The sequence below is a fragment of the Manacus vitellinus genome, unplaced genomic scaffold (genome assembly GCF_001715985.3).
Source record: "Manacus vitellinus isolate BGI_N305 unplaced genomic scaffold, ASM171598v3 scaffold_76_pilon, whole genome shotgun sequence".
Classification (NCBI taxonomy): Eukaryota; Metazoa; Chordata; class Aves; order Passeriformes; family Pipridae; genus Manacus; species Manacus vitellinus.
In genome coordinates, this window is record NW_021940796.1 from 2,230,688 (window position 1) to 2,254,226 (window position 23,539).

At 41.9% G+C, this 23,539-nt stretch overlaps 1 protein-coding gene across 1 annotated transcript in view; it reads left to right on the forward strand.

Annotated features, from left to right (window-relative positions):
- Positions 1 to 23,539, forward strand: part of LOC103763698 (BCAS3 microtubule associated cell migration factor) — a 162,118-nt gene that overhangs the window by 43,659 nt on the left and 94,920 nt on the right. Inside the window, exons 9-12 of the mRNA XM_029964627.1 lie at positions 1,521 to 1,597; positions 3,288 to 3,371; positions 9,066 to 9,236; positions 18,660 to 18,753. Of these exons, the coding sequence (XP_029820487.1) occupies positions 1,521 to 1,597; positions 3,288 to 3,371; positions 9,066 to 9,236; positions 18,660 to 18,753 (426 nt within the window). The remainder of the gene's footprint in view (positions 1 to 1,520; positions 1,598 to 3,287; positions 3,372 to 9,065; positions 9,237 to 18,659; positions 18,754 to 23,539) is intronic.

Below are 23,539 nucleotides of genomic sequence, written 5' to 3' on the forward strand. Positions count from 1 at the left end.
TGCAATGCCCTCAGTGCTGTGCTCTGAAAGATGAAATGCAGAGCTGGTTTATCTCGGCGGCGGCGGGGCCTGCGCGGGCCTGGCGGAACGCACCGAAAACGTTGTCAAAAGTCACTTTAAACCTGCTATAACGCCCTCCCACACACCTTTGCCACCGCTCTGCAAGCACTGAAAATAAAGCCATTCCGCTTATAAAAGCCCTATTCCCCTCAGCAAACGCTCTGGGCTTTTTTGGGGCCTGTTCACAAAGTCGGGAGTGTTTGCGAAGGTCAGTTTGCCTTTTCTCCCTGTGCTTGGCAGAGCAGTGTCAGAGTCTGGTACAGGAGATTTTGGGGCTATAAAAGCTTAGCTGGCTGTGTCTGTTGTATTTTTAATTTTTTTCTTTAGGATTTTACAGTTGTGTGTTATGTGTGTTCTCTTAAAAATGCTGGTTTTCCCCTGATCCCAGCACTCCTTCAAATGTGACACAGGACCAGCTGCCCAGGGCTCCTTTAAATCACACACACGTGTCTATAAGATTTTAAATGTTGTGAGCAAATCTTGGGCAATCCATGAGAGAATTTAAATTACTAAATTGGCTGTTGAAAACTGAGATTAACCACTTGCTTCATAGTCTCCTTTCCCTTATTTTCTCTCCCCCCTTTTTTTAATGTAAAAAAGTGGTTTTTAAAATATAAATTAGTTTTAAAATTTTTATTTATAAAAATGTTTTATTTATAAAATTTCATTAAAAACATGTATTTTTTAAACTTTATTCATTAAATACCGTTTAACATGGGCCTGATTTATTTTAAGCCTTGCCATATTTTCATTCACAGCTATTTTCTCATATAGGTATTTTCACCTTTTAATCCTCAGGAATAATTTTCTGTTTTATTCTGATCTTTATCTGTGTATGTATCTGTTTTTAATGACAGTGTAAAGGTAATGGAAAGCAGGTGAAAAATGGAAAGGTGGCCGCTGATTTTAAATGAATTACAAATTCTCTCACTGTGTAAAGTTAAGTGTGTGCAAAAGTACAGTGAGAGGCTGAGGGCTTGTATATAAAATTGTTAAAATCAAAACCAAAAGCATTTTGAAAGGCTGAGGGCTTCTGTGTAGAATTATTAAAACCAAACCCAAAGCACACTGCACCCTTTCATACAACAAAAAAATCTAGAAGAGCTCGAAGTGAGCAAACTGCTCACCAACAGAAAAATGGCAATCAAATAAAATGAATTAAAACGTGAAGACACAGAACCAGTCGGGTCAAACTTCAATATCCCCTCACCCCACTGTATCAAAATGGCACTAAAAATGCAAACATAAGGAGAAATCATTATTTACACATAATTAAATGTTCAGAATAGCTCATCTAACCACAGCCTTATCTGGAAGAACAAAAATGCAAGCATCCACTGAGTGATATTAGCAACCCAAAGAGGTTTGTTTAGACTTTTTTTGTTTTCTTGGCAATAAATAGAATTCTTTGTGAGAAGTCATTAAGATATTTCTTAATGTTCCCTTTCCCAACTTTGCAGGCTGCTATCCTTGTCCAGGGCCAAACATGAATCCCATTGCCCTCGGAAGCCGTTGGCTTGCTTATGCAGAAAATAAGGTAAGGGAAGGTTTAATTGCAAAAAATACTTCTGGGTTTCATCCTAGATTTTTTGTATATGTAGGGGGGAAAAAAAGACAAGAAAAAGTCTCAGGAAAAAGGTATGTGAAAAAGAAGGTCTGTAAGAGGAGTTGCATTAAAATGACAGACCTAATAGTTATTTTTATATATCATATATTTACTGTGCACATGAACTTGGAAGGCATAAATATGTGGAGGCAGAGAAGACAAGCCCTCAATGTGTGTTTTCAGTGAGGTAACTCAATAACCAACCCCTTTTGTGCTTTAAAAGTTTAGAGCACTTAGTTATAGACACTTCTGAAGGCAAAACAGTTCCTAAATTCTGTTTTGGGGGGGGCTGAGTCTGGAAAGAGCTGATGAGTTAGTGTGAAACAACACAGCAATGCAGAAAATAACATCAAAATACCCACTTTTGAACATCTTTGAAAATGTTAAGCTTCAGGGAAAAAAAAGAAAATATTTAGATAATTGTTCTTATTTCTAGAGGCAAAGAAAGCAGATCCCAAAAAAGGAATTATCACTCCTTTTACCCAGCCCTGGGCCAGGGGTGTGATCATGTATTTAAAGCTCAGAGTGTTTGAAAAGTCTAAATTCAGCTTCTAAAACCTTATTTTTTATTTCAAAGCAGATTTTTTTTCTCTCTTCCACCTGTGTGAGTGGAGTAGCTGTTTCTAGAGCTGAGCCAGGAATTATCAGAGGCAGACTTTAGAAATGCACAACTGATTCCTTCCCAAACCCAGGCCTGCCTTTGCCTCAATGCCACGCCTGCCTGGTGCTGTAAAACTTAACCAGCCAGCCTGGGATTTAAAAAGTTGCATTTTGCTGACAAAATATAAGTTGCTGATCTGCAAAAGAATTACATCACAAAGGGAATTGAAATGGTTTGTGTGTTCCCAGGTAAATTCCCTGTGGGCTTCCCCTTTCTCTCTAGTTTAGCTGTTTTTATTTAGATACTTAAGGCAGAAAAGCCTGTAGAAACAAATCCATCTTACAGTGATTTTAAATTTTCTTTAGCTCAAACAGGCAACATTTTCTGTGTGCAAGCAACAAATGCCTATAGTTTTTTATCATTTTATTTGGTCAGAAGCAGAGATTCTGTTGTTATTTAGGGTTCAAAGGCAGAACCTTTTGTAGGCTGATGGCAGGTACAAGAGTCTTGTTCTGATTTATTAATTTTGCAGGAAGGCAATATAAAGCAAACCCCGTGTACATTTCCTTTAATCTATTAAATGTAAAGTTTCAAGCAGCTCTTTTTCCTTTGTCATCTCCTTTGCTCCTAAAGAGGAGGGGGGGGGGAAAAGCCACACTCGGATTCTTAGAATGTCTGATATTTAATGTTACATATACACGGCTAAAGCTTTTGATTATATTTATTTAAATTTATTTGTGGTATTGCTGCCAGACCAAAAATCCCACCATTTCAAAAGTTTATGAATTCTCAGTGACTACTCAGCTGGTAATTGAAAACTGGAGCGGAGGACGCGACAGTCTGGGTGGCACCCAGAAGATTATAAAAAGGGGTTAAGTGTCTCAGCAGGGCTTTCTGCTATTTGTAGGGGGAAAAAAAAAAAACACACCACTGTACATGATAAATAAGAGCTCTGGTAATGGCTTATGGGTTTGTGTAGTTTAATAGTAGTTACTTGGTTGCTGTCTTTTCTTCTCGTAGCTGATCCGATGCCATCAATCCCGTGGTGGAGCCTGTGGAGACAACATCCAGTCTTACACTGCCACAGTCATTAGTGCTGCCAAAGTGAGTCCATCATCTGCTCAGCTTCTCGTGGAACATAATTATTAGGTTTCCCTGCTGAATTGGGCTGTGTGTCATCACCCCCCTTCCCTTCCCTTCCCAGACAGGAGAACCCTGCAAGCATCAGCACCCTGTGCCTGTGCTCCCTGACCCTGCAGATCTGGGAGCAGCCACAGAGTGTTCCACAGAGTGTTCCACAAAGTATTCCCGGGCCTGAGCTGATTTTTAAGGGTTTTCTTTATTGCAAGCAGCTCTTCATATTAGGAAGTCACAGTAAAATGGGTTTGTGTAATGGCTGCTCCTAATGGTACAAGTTTATCAACATTTTGAATTATTAGTCTTTTAGCATCATGAAAAGTGACTTTACAAGTGCTTGGTGCTTCTTGGGCTCCATCACACTCACACTGTGCATTTTAATCTCTCTGAAGGATGACAGTGCAGTCCTGGAGCTAATTAATCACCTTCTTTGAAGGTTAGAGCTTATTAATGACTGTTTACATATAGGTTCCACTGCCTCATTTTCTTGGTTCAAATGTTATAATATCCCCCTTTTCAGAGAAATATCTGGGGTTTCATAATAGCAAAGGAAGACCATGGCTTGGAAAACTCTTAAACAGGACAGAGTATGCACAACTTTTGTTTAACTGTTCCCCCCCAGCTCCAACATTTTGCCAAGTACTTTCTTTTTCTCACACACAGACACACACAGGGTGAGTTTTGGCACTGCCTGGTGAACTTGGTGCTGATTAGAAGCTTTCCCTGTAACCACGAGCCTTTTCATTTCTGATATGCACAACAAAACAAACCTAATAATAGGAATGAAATGACAGCACAGGACAAGAAGGCTCAGTGTCACTGGAGAAAACAACACTTAGAAGAAGCCACAAAGAGAGACACAGGGCAGGCCAGCTCATGTAAAAACAAAACATAAAAACAAACATATTCCCTCACAATCCCAGTGTGGCTGGAGGAGGAGAAAAATCACAGTTTTTTACATAGTTGAGGGGAACTGGAATTGCTCCTCTCCTGCTGTGATTTGCTGCATCTCTGTCTACTTTCACCATCAGCAGAGTGGAAAAAAAAAAAGATGTGTGGGGAAATCTCCCCAAACTCCTTCAATCTCAGTATCATGAACATCTCTTTTTATAGCAGAGATAAGTTTGAAGAAGTGACTGGCTTAGTGTGATCAGCCACAGTTTGGATCAGATGTGGTAAAATCCTCCACAACAGATCACTGCAGCTGATGACCTTCCCTGCTGAGCTGCACTAGCCAAGGAGCATAATCCAGAAATTCCAATGTTAAGCTGAATTTATCACGCTGAAGTAGTGCTATTGCATCATGTGAGTAGATCCTGAAGATAAAATGTGTTTATAATCATAGGAAAGAAAAGATTGTTCGCCTCTGTACGGAGATAAACTCGCAGTGAGAGTCAGGAAAAGGGATAATCCCCAGGGCACAGTGTCTGCACTACTTGGTGTTTGCACATGGCTTGTGCTCCTCACTGTTACTGTAACAGGCAAGATTAATACTGATACACTTTTAAATATTTGCACCATTTGGCTCTTGAGTCTGTCTCAGTCTCGGTGTATTAATTTGTTACCCGCAAATAAGGCAACTGCGAATCCGAAATGTTTAATTTATTAGTGATTTCACTGAGCCTTGGCTGGTTATCCAGCGAGTTTTCATCTCTGATAACTCCAGTGCTGACTTGCTGGCAAATATCTGGTGCTCTCTGGCCATCTCATTGCCTCACCACCAGCTTTACTCCATCCTTATGTGAGCCATCACTTCTGAGCCTCTCCTGCTGCTGTGTCCTCTCAGCCTGCAGTGGTTTGTCATCCCTTTGCTTTCATCAGCAGAGGTAGCAGCTCTTTGGGAAGTGGAGCTCCTTTTTTTCCCCCTTTTGGTTCAGAAGTGGTTCTGTTAAAGTTCTTGTTTTGCCAGGTTCCCTTGGCTTCCAGCCTGTTCTCTGTTTGGGTTCCAGTCTCTTCCTGAAGGAAGTGAAAGGACCTTCCTATAAAAGAGAGGAAAAGCTGAGAGCAAAGAGCGGTTTCAGCAGGGCCACTTGGGAGAGTTACCTCTGAGATCCTCTCAGTGGCAGCACAGAATATTGACTGTCATGGTTTTCCCTTTGAGGAGATGTGTCCTGGTGGTGACAGTGGCTTTGTCCTCCCTGGGAGCTCCTGCTGTGCCCTGCACTCCAGGAATTCCCTCCCTAATCGAGTCAGAAGGTCCCTCTTGGCTCAGAATGCCAAGGTCAAAACTGTGATCCTGTTTGGGTGGGTTGTTACTGGTGCCAGAACTCTTGTTATTCAGGTGACACTATGAAGAATTCCTTTGTGTCATCTTCCCATTTGATTTCCAGGAGGATTTTATTTTTAAAATTGAGCTTTTTGCTGTTTCTCCTTAAATGCATCTCGCAGGAGCATTGCTTGCTGCTGCTGCAGGAAAACACACACATCTTTCCCAACTCTATCTCTGATTTTCCACACTTTGGTGCTTTTCTTGCTAAAAACTCTGATAACTTCTATCATTTGACCCAGCAGAAAACTTCTGGAAATAGAACATGTCTCAAGATTCCCATTTAGGTTCATTGTTATCAAACTCATATGTTTGGAAAAATGAAAATATTGTTCCTTATGGGATAAAGTTTCTTTTCCCTCCTGCTGGATGGAGTAGGATGGAAGTAGATTAACTTTCAGAACAAACTCCATTATTACCTAACGGTGTTGCTGATGGGAGAATGTTCAGGTGAAATGTGAAATTTTTTTTGTTGTAATTGTCCATATTTATCCATTTTGGATGCAGCAAGGAAGGGGAATTAGGAAAAGACATTTTTGCTTCTTTTCTCCCTGTGTCTTGTTGAGGAGAACTTTGGTCCCACCGTGTCCCAGCACACTCTGTGTTCAAGTGGAGCTCACACTTTCTGTTTAAGAGGAATTTCCTAACAGTTTTATTCCCTATCTTACCTCTTTTCAGAACGTGGGGCAAGAGCAGGAAAGGGAAACTTCTTTGCAAAGCCCAAATATTTCCATAAATATTTAGTTTGAGCTTGAATCTGTAATTGATTGAACAGTTCACTTTGTTCACACTGACTGTGAGGCTCAACTGTGCTGACACCCAAGGCAGATCTTCTTGATATCTTCCTGCTTTCTATAGATTTTTCATTTGACAGCAAATAAATCATATAAAATGCATTTATTATGAGAAACAGGAGCAATATATTGTCTTGTCTCTAAAAGGATGCAAGGCCTTTGTTGGAACAAAAGAACCTAAAAAGCACCGAATGATGCATTTTAATTCTTTTCATCTAATTAAAGCTGCAGTTATTCTTCAATTAAATGGGATATGAGTGCATGTATTTATTTTAATTAAATATATGTATTTCTTTATATTTAAATGAACGTGAACAATCCTGTTTTAAAGTAGATAGGGTGGATGTGAGTTATAAATAATATGTGTGTCTGCACAATGTGCATCGTTGCTTAAAAGGAGCTGGATCAAGGATTTTAATTTTATTTATAAGCAAACTTCACTGGCAGGTTCCCATCAGTGACAGAGGAGCTGGGACAGTGCAAACTTTAACCTATTTCATTTAAAATGTATTTGGTCTGTCACATGTCTCGCATCAAATTATAAACCAGCTCCTTCTCACCTCATAACTTCTTTGGTTGATTCTTTCTCCATATCTTTTAATCCCAGAGTGGTAAAGTGATTTAGCAAAGGCTGCATCTGTTTTCTCTTGTTACCTGATAACTCCTTAATGAGGACTAACAGCTTATGTGAGAGCAAGGTCATTAGTCCTAATGGATGGAGGGACAGCTGATATGGCATGGGAAAGGTTAAAGATTACCCGGGAAGTTTGGCAAATATACACAACAGCACGGGGCAGTCAGTGCTGGAATGGCTTCACACTGATATTCCTGGGCTAATGGGCTCATCCCTGCACACCCACTGCTCCTCAGGATTCCTGCTCCAGGGGGCAGGAATTCATTTGGCTCGATAAGCACTTTGGGTTTTTTTCCTGGAGAGCTATAAATTTCTCCTTGGCACTGTGTCATCCCAGCGCTCGAGGTATAAATAGTAAAGATATTTTCCTAAAACAGGTCAATTAGAGTTTTTGGCCTTTTTTCACTTGGCCGTGTGGCGCTGCCTGATTCCTCCTTCCTGCTGGATAAACTATAAACGAATCTTTTAGGGCATTTTAAGTGGAAAAAAAACCTGCCTGGTCAGTTTTTGGGAGGAGAGTTGGACCCCCCTCCCCGTGGTGGCTATTTTAGTCTGTCCCTCACCCCTCAGTCCCTGCTTTATGTCACAATTCTCATCCCTCTGCCTCGTTTTATTCCACTCTCCGCCCGTCGCTGGGTATAAAAAGAAATAATCAGAAACAAATGGCAGGATATTACTAAAGACTTTAAACCCCAAAAAGCCATCACTGTGCTCAAGGCCTGGCTCGATTTTGAAGTGGAAGTATCTCCATTAGCAGTAATGGGGTGAGTCCATCAGCAGAGGCATCTCAGAGGTTAATCAGCCTTCCTGGCCATCGATACCGTGTGGCGCCTGCTGCCCTGGGCCCTGCCCGGGCTCTCCTGACAGCACACCCGCAAGTCATTGCCCATGAATTATTAAAACAAACGTTTGGCTGCTAATTGATGAACACTAATGTGTTTTCTAATCACTGCAGTTCGAGATTTTAGCACTAAACAAAGCAGTTGCTATTGATTTGTGGCCGCTTCTTGGTTTTTGCAGCCTGGCATCTGGGTGCCTTTTTTTTTTTTTTTTTCTCCCCCTTTTCAATTTAGCAGGCAGCTTAGCTTGTCTTTTTAGTTAAGAATTGGCTTGTTACAGTGTCATTCCATTCTGATCTCTCTTGCTATTTCTTATTTATATTGCCTAATAAATCTGCTCAGTTCCCTTACAGGCAAACCGGGCGCAGTCCTTGATTCAAGGAGAAAACATTTCAAGTTGTAGTTGGGGTTGTTTTTCTTTAAATCCTCATCTCTCCTACTGTGTCTACTCTCCCTCTTTCTCCAAACAAAATAAAGCAACATAAAAACAATCTCCAGCATCTTTAGCTGATAAAAGCTGGTGCAGTGAAAATGTTTTCGAAAGCCGCGTCTGGAAAACACGCAGAGCCTGGAAAGTCCCAGGACTTGTGCTGGGATGTGCAGCTGGGGATGGGGGTTCTGCTTTCCAGGACCTTCAGAGGGGCATTTGTAATTTTCCTGGGTTTGATCCCACGTTCAGTTTTCACACTGCAAAAGGCTTTAATTGCCAAGGAGTGTGTTGGATCCAGGGAAGGCCAAATCCCATCTCTTGCCCTGTGCAGGAGACAAAACTCTGTCAGGATCAGCATCTCAGGGTGTTTTTGTGTGAGCTCTGCCCTCCTACACACCCAACTCGGCCTCATCATTTAATCCTTCCCAGGCTCTTGAAAAGAAGTCAAAACAAAATTAAAGAAACTAAAAGCTGAAATACTTAAAATATTAAAAATCATTTAAATGTTAAAATACTCTTTTTTTTTTTTTTCCTGAAGAATGCTTTGGAATAACTGAATTCCAGACCTGAGGTGAAATTTTTTCAAGCTGTTCCTCCTCCAGCCCTTTGCAGCCGATGCATCACGGGCAGAAAACACTGCAGATAAATCCACCCCGCCGCCCTAAAATGTCATTTATTGGGTGTTTTCCTCTTGGCAGACGATAAAGACGGGGCTGACCATGGTTGGGAAGGTGGTCACTCAGCTCACGGGGACGCTGCCGTCGGGAGCCACCGAGGAGGAGATTTTGGCTCACAGCAACCTCCGCCGGAGCCCTCTGGTGCCCGGGATCGTCACCATCATCGACACCGAGACGGTGGCAGAGGGACAGGTAATGTCAACACACAGGCAGGACCTGCATTTGCACTGAAACCTCACCAAAACGCCCTTGAAAATGAAAAATAAATCGGATTTTTTTGTGCTCGTTCCGGTCCCGCAGCGCTGAGATAAAGTCCTGCTTGGGGCTGAAACGAAGCCAAAATATATAAATATCGTCCTTCCAGGGTATTTATGTGACACTTTGACAGGGCAGAGTGTGAAGTGTCACATTTTGTCTCTCAGGCACTTGTTCCTCATTGACACTGATTGATGCTGATCAGCCGAGGTGGAGATGGAGCCTGATTATATTTGTTAATGTGAAAACGTGATGGTCTAGAAAATGCAGAGAACTGTTGAATTCCAGGTGAAAAAAAGATGCTGAGTGGAGTTTATTAAAAAAGCTTATAATTTTATATAAATCTTAAGGCTACCACACAGCTGTTTTGTGAGGCATTTGCACTGTTTTACCAAGAATATAATAAATTTACTGTATGTAATAATATACATACAGTGCATCAGGCAAAACCATTTGTTACAAAATCCATACCATTATCACACCCACTATAAATGGGTGTATTTTACTGTCTTTAGGGCAGAGAAGATTTCCATGTCCTTCTTTGTTTTGTTCTCTCATCTCATTTTTGGTCCTGGATCCAGTGTTTATGCAGAACTCCCACACACTCCATTATTCTGTAACTGGTAATATTTTTTTTCCTCGTGGTCCCATTTATTGAATTTAAAAAGACAAAGCCTTTATTTTTTTCTTGTTTCCCCCTGTATTTATGGTGCTCCTTGCAGGTGAGGTATTAAGGACACATCAGTAGTCAGGTTGACATGGTGGGGAAAATAAAATGTTTTACTTGAAAAGAAACAAAACAAAGAAAAAACCCTGTTCTGCTTGTTCCTGAGAATTAGTTTTGGAAGTATTTAGCCAAGCAATGTTTCATTGAAAGGGGGTTGTTCATAAAACATTATAGGCCTTTTCTTCCAAAATCGAAATGAAGGAAAAGAAAGAAAGGAAGAGGATGGAAAAAGAATTTATTTACTTAAGATCTTAAGAGTCAGGTCTTAAAATAATTCTGTTGGCTGTTGGGGTTTGTTTTTGTTTCCAGGGGAAAAAAACAAAGGTCTTTTGGCTCTTCATATACAACCAGGGGAAAAAAAAAAAAAAGAAGAATTTTCCTTCATAAATTTCTGATGAAGCCTTTTTAATGTGGTCATTATTCCTGCCCCTCGTTGTCTGTGCTTTGATTCTTCTGCACAGGCCTAGGGGGAAAAAAAAATGATAGATCTTAGGGTTTTAAGTCTTGTTATGTATGATTTAGAGGTTTTATGAACTTGTCCTCTGACCTTAACAATAGTAGGGAGCTCTCAAGCCTAAAGGGCACTATAGGAGAGTAGTTGTAAAAATGATAACGTTTGCCTTGTCCAAATACTGCTGCTCTAACATAAATAAAGCCATCAGTTCTAGGAAAATCATTTTTGCCTTGGATCTCCAGGGAAGGAGGCTCCAAGTTGGATGTCCTAATTGTTTGTGTGTGCTGCATTCATATTTTTGTGAGCTGAAGTTTTAAATCTGTCAGATTATTATTTTAATAAAATTATTATTATTTTAATTATTATCAATATATTATTTTATTTTAAATAATGCCTTTATTATTTATTATTTTATTATTATTATTTTTTTTTAAATCTGTCAGATTATTATTTTCAGTGCTGGGATTTGCTTTCAGCATTAGCATTGTGTTTCTTTCCAGGGAATGACAATAACCTTTCTTTTGCAATGTTAGATTTTTCACTGTGCAGGAGACTTATTTTTAACAGTCTTTTCTTGCTGAAATGTGCTTCTAGCAAAAGGAAAGTTGATTAAAAATGACTGAATACACTTTGTACTTGGTCGTTCCCCACGGCCCCAGCACAGAACCTCCTCACATGAAGAGTGTCCTGGCTGCTCCCTGTCCCCACTGAGCTCTTCCCTGTCCCTCCAGCTCCATTTCCAGGGGAAATGTAAGTTTTTGTGCACTTTTGGATGTGCTGGAGCCTGATTTTGGGTGTTTCCCGAGGAGCCTGGCAGGGATCTGGTGCCGTGTGCTGGGCAAGGAGTGCCAGGCCAGGGCAGGTGGCATGTGTTTGGACTGGCTGGGTAGTCCTGGCTGGTTTTTATGGCAGAATTGACTGAAGCTTCAGTTCAGGGGAGTGTTTTAGCACATCTGACCTTTAAACTGGGCGAGGAGCTCCCTGAGCTCCCTGGGATTGCTGCTGCTGGGGGAGCATCCAGCTGATTCCACAGCTTAGCCCTCATTCTGTGAACTTCTGACATTATTCTGCTCTTCTGGGGCCAATCTGCTTGCTGGCAGTGGTCACCCAGAGTACCTGTGCCCAGCCTGTGGCTGGCAGGGCAGGGGATGGAGCAGGTTTTGGGGAGAAAACGGGGGTTTTGGGGAGAGCCGGCGCCGTCCAGCGACTGCCTCGTGTGGGTCACTCCCTGTTTTCCTGATGCAGTGGTTTTTCCAAAGTTATTGGTTTATGGAATCACAGAATCATTAAGGTTGGAAAAGACCTGATGGATCATCAAGTCCAACCTTTGATCTAATCCCCCCATCCCATGAAGTGCCACGTCCGCTCGTTTTTTGGACGCTCCCAGGGGTGGTGACTCCACTTCCCTTCCACTGCTTGGCCACTCTTTCACTGAAGAGATTTTCTTTTTTTTCCCTTGTCTTGTCACCCCAGTTTTCAGATTTCAGGGAATAACAGGTCTGGGTGGGACCAAACAAACAGCAGCATTCCTCTTTCCTCGTGCCTGTTCCTGGGGGGTTTTGTCACTGTGCCCATCACAGACTTTGCTCTCCCTGCACTCACTGGGAACCCCCAAATTAGGAATGCCAGCCAAGTGCTTCCTGGGCTGAATTAGCCCTTGGAAAGCCTTGCATCCCCTCCCTGAGTGTAGATTTGTGGGTGCTTCCATGGTTTCCAGGGGGGGTGTCAGCCTGGTTGTAACCGAGGGGAGTTTCAGAAGCAGGAATGAGTTATTTTCTTATCATTAAATAAATCCCTCCCCTCCTTCAGGTCCATAAAGATTTCCATCAACCTGCATAGCCTAACTGAGAACTTGGGTGTTGCAGTGAAATAAAACAATTTCCAAGTTATAAATACATCTTTAAGATAAACTGTGGTAAAAAAAGAGAAAGGAAGAAATCTGATTTAAAAAAGAGAAAGTAAACCTAAGGCAGGCAAGCACATCATTTTGGAGGAAGAATAACTGCTTTTTTTCAGTGGGAAAGCAGGGTTTTTAAAAAAATATATGTATTTAAAGGCTTGCAAATTAATTGGGCAAGTGCTTGTCCAGTTCCTTTGAGCACAACAGCACAGGTTTTAAAGATGGACTGAGCTGCTCTGTGCAAATACAGCAATTTATTTGCCAGTAGGACGATTAGGGAACATATTTTGGTTACAAGCCAGAGGGACTATTTGCAGCTTTAAGTTTTCACTAATTTTTTTGTTATTTCTCCCGTTTCAAAGACATCAAATATGAGGAATGTGAGGTGGAACTCGATGTGTTCCGTGCACTGCACGGGGGGTGAAATGCAAACTCACCACTGAAAAACACACAGTTAGAGACCAAAGAAGTCTCCTTGTGGAATCTGCCAGGATTAAATATGGGGAAATATTTTTAATAAACCTGATGAATGTAGATATTGTAGTAAACTCCCATCCCCAGCAGTTGTTTATGTGATAGCTCCTACTTTCTTAATTGGCGATACTTTAAGAAAATTTGAATTATGAGGTCATTAAATAAATGCAGAGGAATGCAGAATTATTGACGTTGGCTGTCATGAGATATTTGTGAAAGGAATAAAAATAATTATCGAGATGCCCAAGTAACTTTGTGGTAAACCAAAGTATGTTAACAAGGTTGTGTGCTTGTTTAAACTTCCTTCTAATGAAGTGTTAGCAAACTTTTCAGTTGGATGGAACCACTATTTATTTGAATCTGTTAATTAGTTGAAATGGCTAAAACTAAAGCCCTACAGATGTCCTCTTTTTTTTTCTTTTCAGTAATTGGAATTAAATGTGTGAGACTTTATTGGCTCGGGCTTTGAAAGCAAAAATTATTTTCCCCTCGACCTTTGTTTCTGTATTTTAATTAATTCATCCACTGGGCCACCCACGTGCAGGCTGCAATAACCACCCTGCTCAAAAAAGTCTCCAGTTTTTTGGGGGCTTGAATGTAAAATCTGTTCAACATCCAGCAGTTGGTTGACAGAGAAATGATGTGGCCCTTCCAAAATACAGGACCCGGTGACGGATGAGCCACCGCCGAGCGGCTCATCCCCGACCCAGGCCAGGGTTTGGGGAATATTTGCAAAACAACTCAGGAGAAGAAGATAACATGTTGATCTGTTTATGTTTTAAAATGTGATTGGGGCTTTTTTTTTTTTTTTTTTCCCCTCCCTGTTCCCTATTAACTTTTTATTGCATTAAAGAGGAATTTTCAGGGGAAAAAAAAAAATAACAACCAGCCGGCCGCTGCAGTTTCAAAAGTTCATTTTCATTTGGTGAGGAGTTGATGGCAATTGAACCAAATCAAGATGCTTATCAGGAGCAGGAATTGTTGGGAAACTTTGGTCTGAAGCAGGGAGAAGCTCAAAGAATAGAGCATATTCCATAATAAAACTTTAACTGTGGACATAATTCCACTGGTCATTAACACCAGGGCTTTTATTTTGGGAGCAGCTCTCACAAAGCCTGACCTGATGTTCTCTTGCTCAGACATTTAGCCTCGATTTTCTTCACTTTTTATGTCCCCGTGTATTACAGAAGAATTCTTTTTATATGTAAATATAAAAAAGAGCACCAGGATTCCCTGGGAGCATAATACTGTCTGCCTCACTTTTATTAAAGGAGATCTGGTTTTTGTCAAGAAGACATTTTTGTCTCAGATAAATGGTTCAGGCTGAGCACGGGGCTGGTTTGAGTTTATGCTGGATTCTATTAAAAGGAGAGCAGTAGTTTAATGCCACAGATCTATCACTTTTAGCCCCTTTCCACTGATGTCTGACCTTGGCTGTAAGTTGGGGGAGGCTGAGGGGGTCGGTGTTTGTGGGTAGGAACTGACTCAAACCCTACCTTCAGCTATTTAAGCCATTGGAGAGCTCATCAGCCAAGATATCTTTATGATATAATATTCATATTTATAATTATTGCCAAAGCTATTCGTTTTTATGATGATGGGATTACTCTTTCTTAATTGTATTAAGAGTAGGACCGGCTTGATTAGATTTGGGCCCATTTTTTACTTGTGTTACTTTCATGTTTTATTTAAAAACATGTCTCCACTGGGATAAGTGGTGTAATTTGCCTTTAAAGATTAAAATAATTGGAGTCATAATTACTGGTGGCTTCTGTTGAGCAGGACGGAAAATACGGCGGATGAAGAAAAATATGGCATAGGAGGAAAAAGCTGCAGCTTCAGCCCTCAGAGCAGACACTGGTGGCTGGTAGTAAATGTAACAATGCCCTTGGTGTTCTGTCTCTTCATTTTTGAGTGAGATAAAGAGGGTTTGATGACCCTTCTCTCAGTGTTCTGTTGGAGCTGCTTTGGGAGCCGCGGCCTTGGCTCGGCGTGTCCGGCCACGGGCTCCGTCCTGGGCAGCTCTTTGGAAAATCTTGTTGCAACTCTCTTGGTAAAACCCTGTTTGGGCATCAGGAATAGCTCATTTATTACAGTTTATTACATTTATTCCTTTGTTACATTTAGTGCAAGTGCTCATTTATTTGCGAGGGTGTCTGGGTGGAACAGTCCGAGCGTTCGTTTCTCGTCACTTGTTTTTTGCCAGCTCTGCAGGGAAGGTCCTCGAGCACCCTGAGGAGCCTCAGTGAGTGAGTAATGCTCAGATTTATGAACCTTTCCCAGTGAGAGACTTTGTAAGGCCTTTTACTCCTAATAGTAGGGTGGTTAGAGGCCACCACCTTGGAGAACGAAGCCTGGTTGGCACGAAAAAAATTGCAGGCTGGGGATTCCTGTGGGCTCTGTCAGCTCTGGGAGGGCGAATGAGCTGCTTCCCTCCAGCTCCCCCACAGCACTTGGGTGTGTTATTAGGGAAATTGTCCCACTGTTGTGATTTCCAGGAAAAATTTCCAGCTCTGCTGTTTGCAGTGGTAAGAAACCATCAGCCAGTTGAAAGGAGCCGGTGGGACGATGTGGGTGTTGATTTGAAGGGCCATTTGTTACCCTGCAGTCCCTCCAGCAGCATCTTCCACTTCAGCTCTGCCAGGAGTGGCTCTAAAATCTGTGACATTTGTGTGACAGAGGCCTGGGATGGTTTTTAATTGTTGCACAGTTCCAGTTTCATCCTTGTCCACCCGAAATCTGTGCGATTCGATCCATCCAACTCGATACAAACCCTGCTGTACTGAGGCACTTAAATCCATATCAGGATCTCTGATACAGAAAATAATGTATTCCTAAGGCATCATGTGTGCCATCAGCATAATTTTGACTTCCTTAGGTTGTATTAAAAGGGGAAAATCACCCTGGGATTTAAAGCTGTGCAAGGTCTGACCTGGGACGGGAACCAGGCTTTGGGTTGGTGGCATCTTAGGGAGGGACATTCCCAAAGAGGCTCTTTGGTTGATGATGTTAAATCTAATCCCTTGGATTTTATTTTTTACCTCCTTCCTTTGCAGTGTTGGAATTGTAAAAAGGGATGTGTGTTTTCCCCAACTGTGCAGGAGGGCAGGGGAAGGATGTGACAAGTCCTGAAAACTGAAATAGAAATGGTTGATTTTAAGCAAGGCACTTTTTCTCTGTTCCTAAAACGTCTTCCTGCTGATTTGAAAAAGATGAAGAACATTTTTTTCAGCGTTCTGAAACAGCAAGTGCTGTTTCCATGTGTGTTTCCAAAGCCAGATTGTCCATCCTGTGGTGAGTCCTGGGCAGGGACACGGATCAGGTGTCCACAGAGGGTGTGGGGTGGCACCATCACAGCCCTGAGTGTCACATTCTCCAAGGGTTTCCACATTTTTGAGTAATGAAGGTGCTTTTGTGATTTTTTTTTTTTTAAATATATTTTTTTAATTTACTTGGCCAGAGCAGGAGATGAACACATTTGAGTTTAAATCTGAAAGCTCCTCATAAGGGCTGGTTTTGCTGGACCTGTAAATCAGCTTTTACAGTGAAAAGTGGAGATTTTTAAAAACTCCTTTTTGGAGTGTTTTTTTTCAGGAAGGTAATTTTAAGCAGTGATTGGCAGAAAAAACATGGAATCTGAAAAAACATTGGCAGAAAAAACATTTCCTACAGATATAGATTTGGGCTTTATTGTGTTCTCAGAGTGGTGTAACTGAGGTGTCTGACAACTTTTAATGTTGTGACATTTTTGCTTCGTATCATATTTCCAGAGGAAAAATATTTAAAGATCATCTTATCATGCAGAGTAAAAGGAGGAATCTTCCCCTGTCTGCTGGACAGGGGGTGATAACAGCAGTGCATTTATCACTTTTATTTTTCCTTAAAACAAAGCCACGTCGAATTAATCCAGTTTACAACCTGCACGTGAATTACCCCGTAAAGCTGGTTTTGAGCAGTGATTTAGGTGCTGTTGATACCTACACGTTTCTAGATTAAATATTTTTGTTTCACAGTGTTAGTTTATGATTTGAGCAAAACGTTGAGGCTGTGAGGGGGTGACGTGTGGCAGTCAGAGTGCAGTCGCTGCAGGCTGAGGGGAGAAGAGGCTCCCTTTGAAGAGCCCTTCGGAAGATCTCCAGACCTTTTGGTTTCGTGGTTCTGGAGCGAGCACGAAATGCTGACGAGGGGGAAGCAAAAGCCATAATTGTGTGGGGGGACAGTGCCAAGGCAGCTGAGCAGCCAGAGCCAGGCAGGGCCGACTCTCCGGCCCCGTTACGTGACTGCCTTAAACACTTAAAGATGAGCCCCTCTTTTTGAAGCATAAAAATATCCCCGAATCATTTGGATATCTGCTCGGGATGGGAAGTATTAAAAACCTTCAGATTGTTTTGGAAGTGTCTTGTTAAGGAGGTGGTTTTTGCCCCCTTTTTTAAACCCTTCCCTGACAGATCTTTCTCTTTGTTTCGCTTAATTTAGTCTTGAAAATGATGTGATCAAGGAATAAAATACCCCTGCAGCTCTTGCGCGTGTCGTGCCCACACAAATTTCAGTTCTTTTCTATAAATCTAAGAGTATCTTTGCTTTTCATTCAGTGAGACATTGATGTGTGTCCCTTTGGATGTCCTCACAGTCAGCTTCAGGAGTTTTTTCAGCTTCACATTGGCTTTTGTTTAAAAACTCCAAAAGCTCATCCTTTGCCCTTTTCTCTGGAAGATGTTGCACAACACTGATCCCAGTCCAGGTATTTTCCACTGAATTTCCCACTCTTGTGAAAACTCTCTCCTATCTTTTAATTCCTTTTTTTGTTCACAGGAAGGTATTTTATGAGAGCATGATTTTTTTTAAAGGGGTTTTGACGAACAACTCCTTGTAATCATTTTATCTGGTGTTCACTGAGGCAGTTTCAGGACAGAGAAAACTCCTGTTAGCTGCTATTTCCGGTGCAGCTGCTTCCATCCACATTCCCAGCCCCTGGCATTTCTTGCATCCATTGGAAATGCAGATCCCTCTAGTGTTCCCACCTGTGTGACTGATGGAAAGCAAACCCACTCTTTTGGGGGTTTTGGTCTGGTTTTCCACTCACTTGCCCTGTGTGCTTTGAATCCTCCCAGAGAAAAATCTGGTTTATTTAAGGATTAAATATCCCCTTTTCTTTAAAAGTCTCTGTGCTGCCTCTTGTTTTCCCTTCTATGATGTGACTCCTGTTGTTGCCTGCAGAAAATCATGTGTTTAAAGAACTCTGTGCCCTCTCCAGTGGAATTCCAGTGATCCTCCTTCTGTGATTCCAGGGAGCTGGTGGGATGGGAGCTCCTGCTGTGGGAGAGCTGGAGGAGCAGCAGAGTTCCCTCACAAGTTTAGGGGCAATAGACCCCTCCATTTTGGGCATCCAGAAAGGTCTCAGCCCTTTTACTTCAGCCAAGGGAAGTGGAAACCTCAAATATCTCTTCCTGCACAGCACAAAGAGTCCTGTTGGAACGAGCTGCTGCACAGGCAGGAATAAATCATGGAGCAAAACAGGAATATTTCACTGTTTTGTCCTGTTTGAATAGGACAAGTGAATAGGAGATCAGGTATAACAACCATAATCCTCACTAGTTATTGGAGCAGTCTCATGTCTATGTGAAAAAACTCCAGAGGATTGTGTTGTATTGTTATATGTGACTTGTTATATATGTTATATATTACAGTTTTATTGGGAATTGCACCACTCTGGACATCTCATAAACCAATCCCTGTGGCAGTAAGGTGGCTTTTTCCCTCAGGTGTGTTCTTCCCTGCTGACCCCTGGCTCTGTCCCTGTTCCAGGTGCTGGTGAGCGAGGACTCGGACAGCGACGGCATCGTGGCCCATTTCCCTGCCCACGAGAAGCCCATTTGCTGCATGGCCTTTAACCCCAGTGGTAAGAGATTTTCCTGCTTCCTGTGATAGCTGTAAGCAAGATGCAGGCAGTAAATACTGCTGGGATGTGTTCCAGGGCTTGGGAGGAATTGCAGGTCCCACTGTGAGCCCTGCAGGTGCCCAGCTCCGTGCCCTGCTCAGTGCTGGATGTGTCACATTTGGGGGAGTTTGTCTTTTCTGGGGATTTCAAACTTTAGCAACTGTTGTAAAAGTCAGGAGGTTCAGTCTGTCCCTTCCTGTAATTTGTCTTTTCTGGGGATTTCAAACTTTAGCAACTGTTGTACTCTGGTAAAAGTCAGGAGGTTCAGTCTGTCCCTGAGGAATTCCCATCTGTTGGAATCCTGCCAGCCAGGTACCCAGATGTTGTGGTCCACAGGTATCCAGAGGATCAGCACATGGGTTAGATTATATTCCTCCATAAATATGAAAATAAAATCATTTTGCTGGTTTTAAAAGTAACTTCCACTGCCATGATCTGGTTGTTGATTCTGCCCTCTCTCCTGGGTGAAATAACTCTAATCTCAAAATACTTGTAAGAAACTCCTCAAAATTACCTTTCTTTCCTTCCTCTTTATAAACAAACAGTGACTGTGGGCAGCAGAGAGATATACAAACCTTGTGGATTAATAGATCTTATTAACCTGACAATTAACACTTTCATTATCTGTAGACAAATAATTTGTAGACAATAAATTTGGCTGATGTCAGGGAGATAGTCAGGGAATCAACAGCTTCCACTTGCCTAAATTAACAATTTCTATAATGCAGCAAATGCCATGAAGATCACGAGGGTGAAGTCACATTTCAGAGAATAAAACAACATGTCTGTCATTTATGTTTTCACTTTTACTGACCAGTTGGTGTTATTCTGACACCCCATCTGTTGTGTCAGAACTCTTTAATAGAGCTGTGCAGTTCACAGGGTTTTCACTGGGAGTTTGTGACAGAAAAAGCTGTATTCTCATCTGGCTGGGTTTTCTTTTAGGAGGATTTTTTTGTGGAATTCTGTGCATTGAAGTGAGAATCAGCTACTCCAGATCAGTCATTTTGCTCTGTGCCCTGGAAGCAGGATGATACCTAGAGTTGAGCAGTGCTAATTAGGTGAAAATAAATACAGCTGCCTAAATTAGGATGGTTTATGGATATTATTTAAATGCCTCCTTAAGACAGTTTTTAGGATTTATAAATTTAAGGGCAGCAGAATGTTTATAGAAAACCAAATTAACTTATTTTTAAAATGGAAGGGTATTTTTGCAGATGACTGGAATATTTTTATTAGGATCAAATTCTTTGTTTTGCTCAGGTACTGCAATGACAGTAATTTGTGTGTGATGGAGCAGGGTGAGACCTTTTTTAATTGGTGTTGGTTTTGGCTGCCAGCTCGGGGGTGTTTGCAGGAGGGAGGGGGATCATCCCTCTTGTCCTGGGCACTGCAAGAGCAAACCAGGAGAAAACTCTTCTCCACTGAGAGCAGCACTTAGCCCAGGGTTCTGTGCTCTTTATTTAACATCAAGGCAGGGTTTTGTTTGAAGCCAGGGCTGTAACATCATCTCAATCCATTCTATAGTGGTATATTGGCAATCAAGCCGAGCTCATTACAGACAACAAAACAAGAGGTGGCTTTTGATACTGTCCTTGGCTGCTTGCAGGGAAAAACCACTTCTGCCCCTCATTTCAAGCCCAGCAACTGCAAACTTGTGCTGTAAAGGCAAACAGGGAACTCTGCTCTGTTTCACTGCACTGTTTTATTCTCTGATAAATTTAATTTCATCACATCTCAGCCCACGGGCCCGTGAGCTGCCCAGGGGTTCAGCTCTGTGAAAACTGGCACGTTTGTGTTTAAAAAAATCCCAAATAAAGCCACCAGTGACACTGGAAGGCACTGAAGGTCAGTGGAGATGGAAGATAGGTATGATTTTTGTGTACTGAACTAGTGCCACAGCCCCTTCAAGCTCTATTTTAAAGGAATCAGTTGCCAGTAAGTTCCTTTTATTTTTTGTTTCTGCTCTGTATTTTTTCATGCTGAACAAGGAGCTTGCTGGGGACAAGTTAATTGTGATAAAATAAGAGTGCAGAAGGGGTGGGTACTGTGAGAACAGCTCCTTGGGAACATATTGCTGCACTGCTGGATCTCCAGAAACAATCCAATGGGAGGAAGGAGGCTCCCTGGAGTCAGTAAATGACAGTCAGATTTTTTTCCCCCCCCCAAATACATCTTTTTTGAGGTATTCAAAGGAATTTATGTGCAGTCAGCTTTTTTTGGTATTAGATTCATAGCTGCTCTGAAAATCTGGGTGAATAAAAAAATAACAAACCTGAAATATCCCTTCTGAACATACTTAGGGGGCACCATAAGTTGTTTTTTCCCTGCTGCCCTGGATCTCTCTCTTCCAGACCCTTCTGGTCATAACAGCTTCTGAGGCAGCTGATTTTTAGGGAGACTGTAAAAGTCTCAGGCTAAAACATGCAGCAAATCATGTTTATCATTAAAGGGAAAAAAGGAAAAAAAGCCATAAAGCAGAAAATTTCAGTCCCTGGCAGTTCAGGTTTTCTCTGGGTTTTTTCCTGTGCACAGCAAATTTTAATTTTTAAGAAAAGTTGATGGTTTACTCTTGGGAATGGGTTGCTGGGGATTTTTTGGGGGGTGGAGGGGAGAGAAGGGTTTCTACCACAGGTGAAAATGTGCAGCCAGACATCTCATGCCCAAAATTCCCCATTCCTACAGAATTCCTAAAAACCAGGTCCCTTCCTACCTTGTTATGGGCTCTGTGCTGGACATTTTTCATTTTAATGGGTAAGACATGGAGTGGGGCAATAAAGGGGAGCCAGGACTGCTCCTCCCTGGCTGTTTGCTGCTGCTGGAGGCTTTGGGAAGCAGACATAGAATGCTGAGGGGGTCCTTATCCCAGTGGGAAGAACAGGAAGGATGATGTGAAGCCCCTGAGCCCCTCCCAGTGCCGTGGTGGGGGGACACTGGTTCTGCTGGTGACTGGGACATCCTTGCTCTGCTCTGGGAAATGGGCTTGAGAAATCCAGCCCAGGTTCCCAGTTCAGCCAACCTGGCACTTCTGGTTGTTCTCTTTTTTTAATATTCAGAATATGAGTGTTTCCTGTAGCATTTCCTTCTGTGGTGTCACAGTTTTTCTCTACATTTTTAAGTCAAAATGGAGATTATTTATACAATATGCCAAAAGTGGTGGCTTTTGTGACTTACAGGAGGATAAAGTCCCTCTTCTGGAGTACTCCTCTTTTGATTTCTCTTAGACATCCATCCAATATTGAATAAATAACGTTCTAATAATGATTTATTAGATTTATTATGGCACTTCCAAGTGCCAGGCAAGAGATGCTGTGGATTGTCAGGAAACAGGGATCTGTGAGTTTTTTGGGAGCTGTGGGTGATCAGTCATAGGCTCTTGAGTGGCTCTTGGTTACAGCACAGTTTCCTAGTGGATTGGGGAATAATAATGATGATAATCATAACAATAATGTTATTATTATTATTATTATTAATTCTTCAACTTGCTGCATTGAAGTCCCACAGGATGGTCTGTGGGAGCAGCTGCTGCAACAGAGTCACAGCCCCAAGTCCCCCCCTTGGTTCTGAACAGAGACTTTAAGCCTTTTCTGAAAAGTTTTTAAGATGAGAATAAATAATACAAGGAAGTGGAGTAATATTAATAATCTGGAGGCTTTATTAATGTCCCTCTGGCAGGGATGTTGGTGCAGTGGAAGCAAGAGGCTTGTACTGACCAAGAGGCTCTAGGAACAGTTACTTTAATTCACTTATTAAATGAAAATCACATTAAGCTTTTGTGTGTGGATGCTTTTACTCAACCTTAACATTGGCTTGATTTATTGTAGCTTGAATATTCAGTTTTGGCTGAATTGGAGGCCAGCTTACTGTGGGCAGAGTGTCCAGGCAAAAAAACGTCGTGCTGGTTACTAATTCCCAGCAGGTAATTTAAATTAATTAGTCAGGCTGCAGAAGTGTGGATCTGCTCCCAACCTGTGCATCATATTTTCCTTGGAAGTGTCCAAGGCCAGGTTGGACAGGACTTGGAGCAACCTGGGCTGGTGGAAGGTGTCCCTGCCCATGGCAGGGGGTGGGACTGGATGAGCTTTAAGGTCCCTTCCAGCCCAACCCATTCCACGATTCCATGTACAACCAGTAACAGTTTTCTAACCAGTAAAACCTCTCTGTTACATGAGGTAAAGCAGCAGCATTGACACCAAGGTCTCTTATTTATTATGGTTGAATTTTTGCCATTATTAAAATGCAGCCAGGAGGGAAAAAAAAAATAATTAGGTAAATATTTTCCTGGTTATTAAGATGTTTTTCTGTCAGTGCAAGATTGTGTGAGAATTTATCATTAGGAGGCTTTGAACTTTTATGGGTCTGTAATATTTATATATATTTTTATATATTTAGATTTTATACTCGTTTATCTAATTAAGAAACCAGTTGGAGAATGACGTGGTCATTAGAGCCTCTCTGCTACTTAATGTAAAGCTCATTATTTAAACTCTGGGTGGAGGTGACCTGGACTAGGTTTTGGAAGTCCACAAAAGGCAGGAAGCCCCAGAGGGGGGTCACTGAAATGAAGATGTTTACAGCAAAGCCTCCAAGCTTTTAACGTGTTGGGGAGAGGCTGCCAGGAATTGTGAGTGTGTGCAGGGCTGGGAACGGGAGAGGGAAGGGAAGGATTAAATGTTACAGTTGGAAAGGGTTCTCAGTGATAAACTGGATTAGTCTGAACTGGAGAGTGTCTAGACTGGAGACTGAG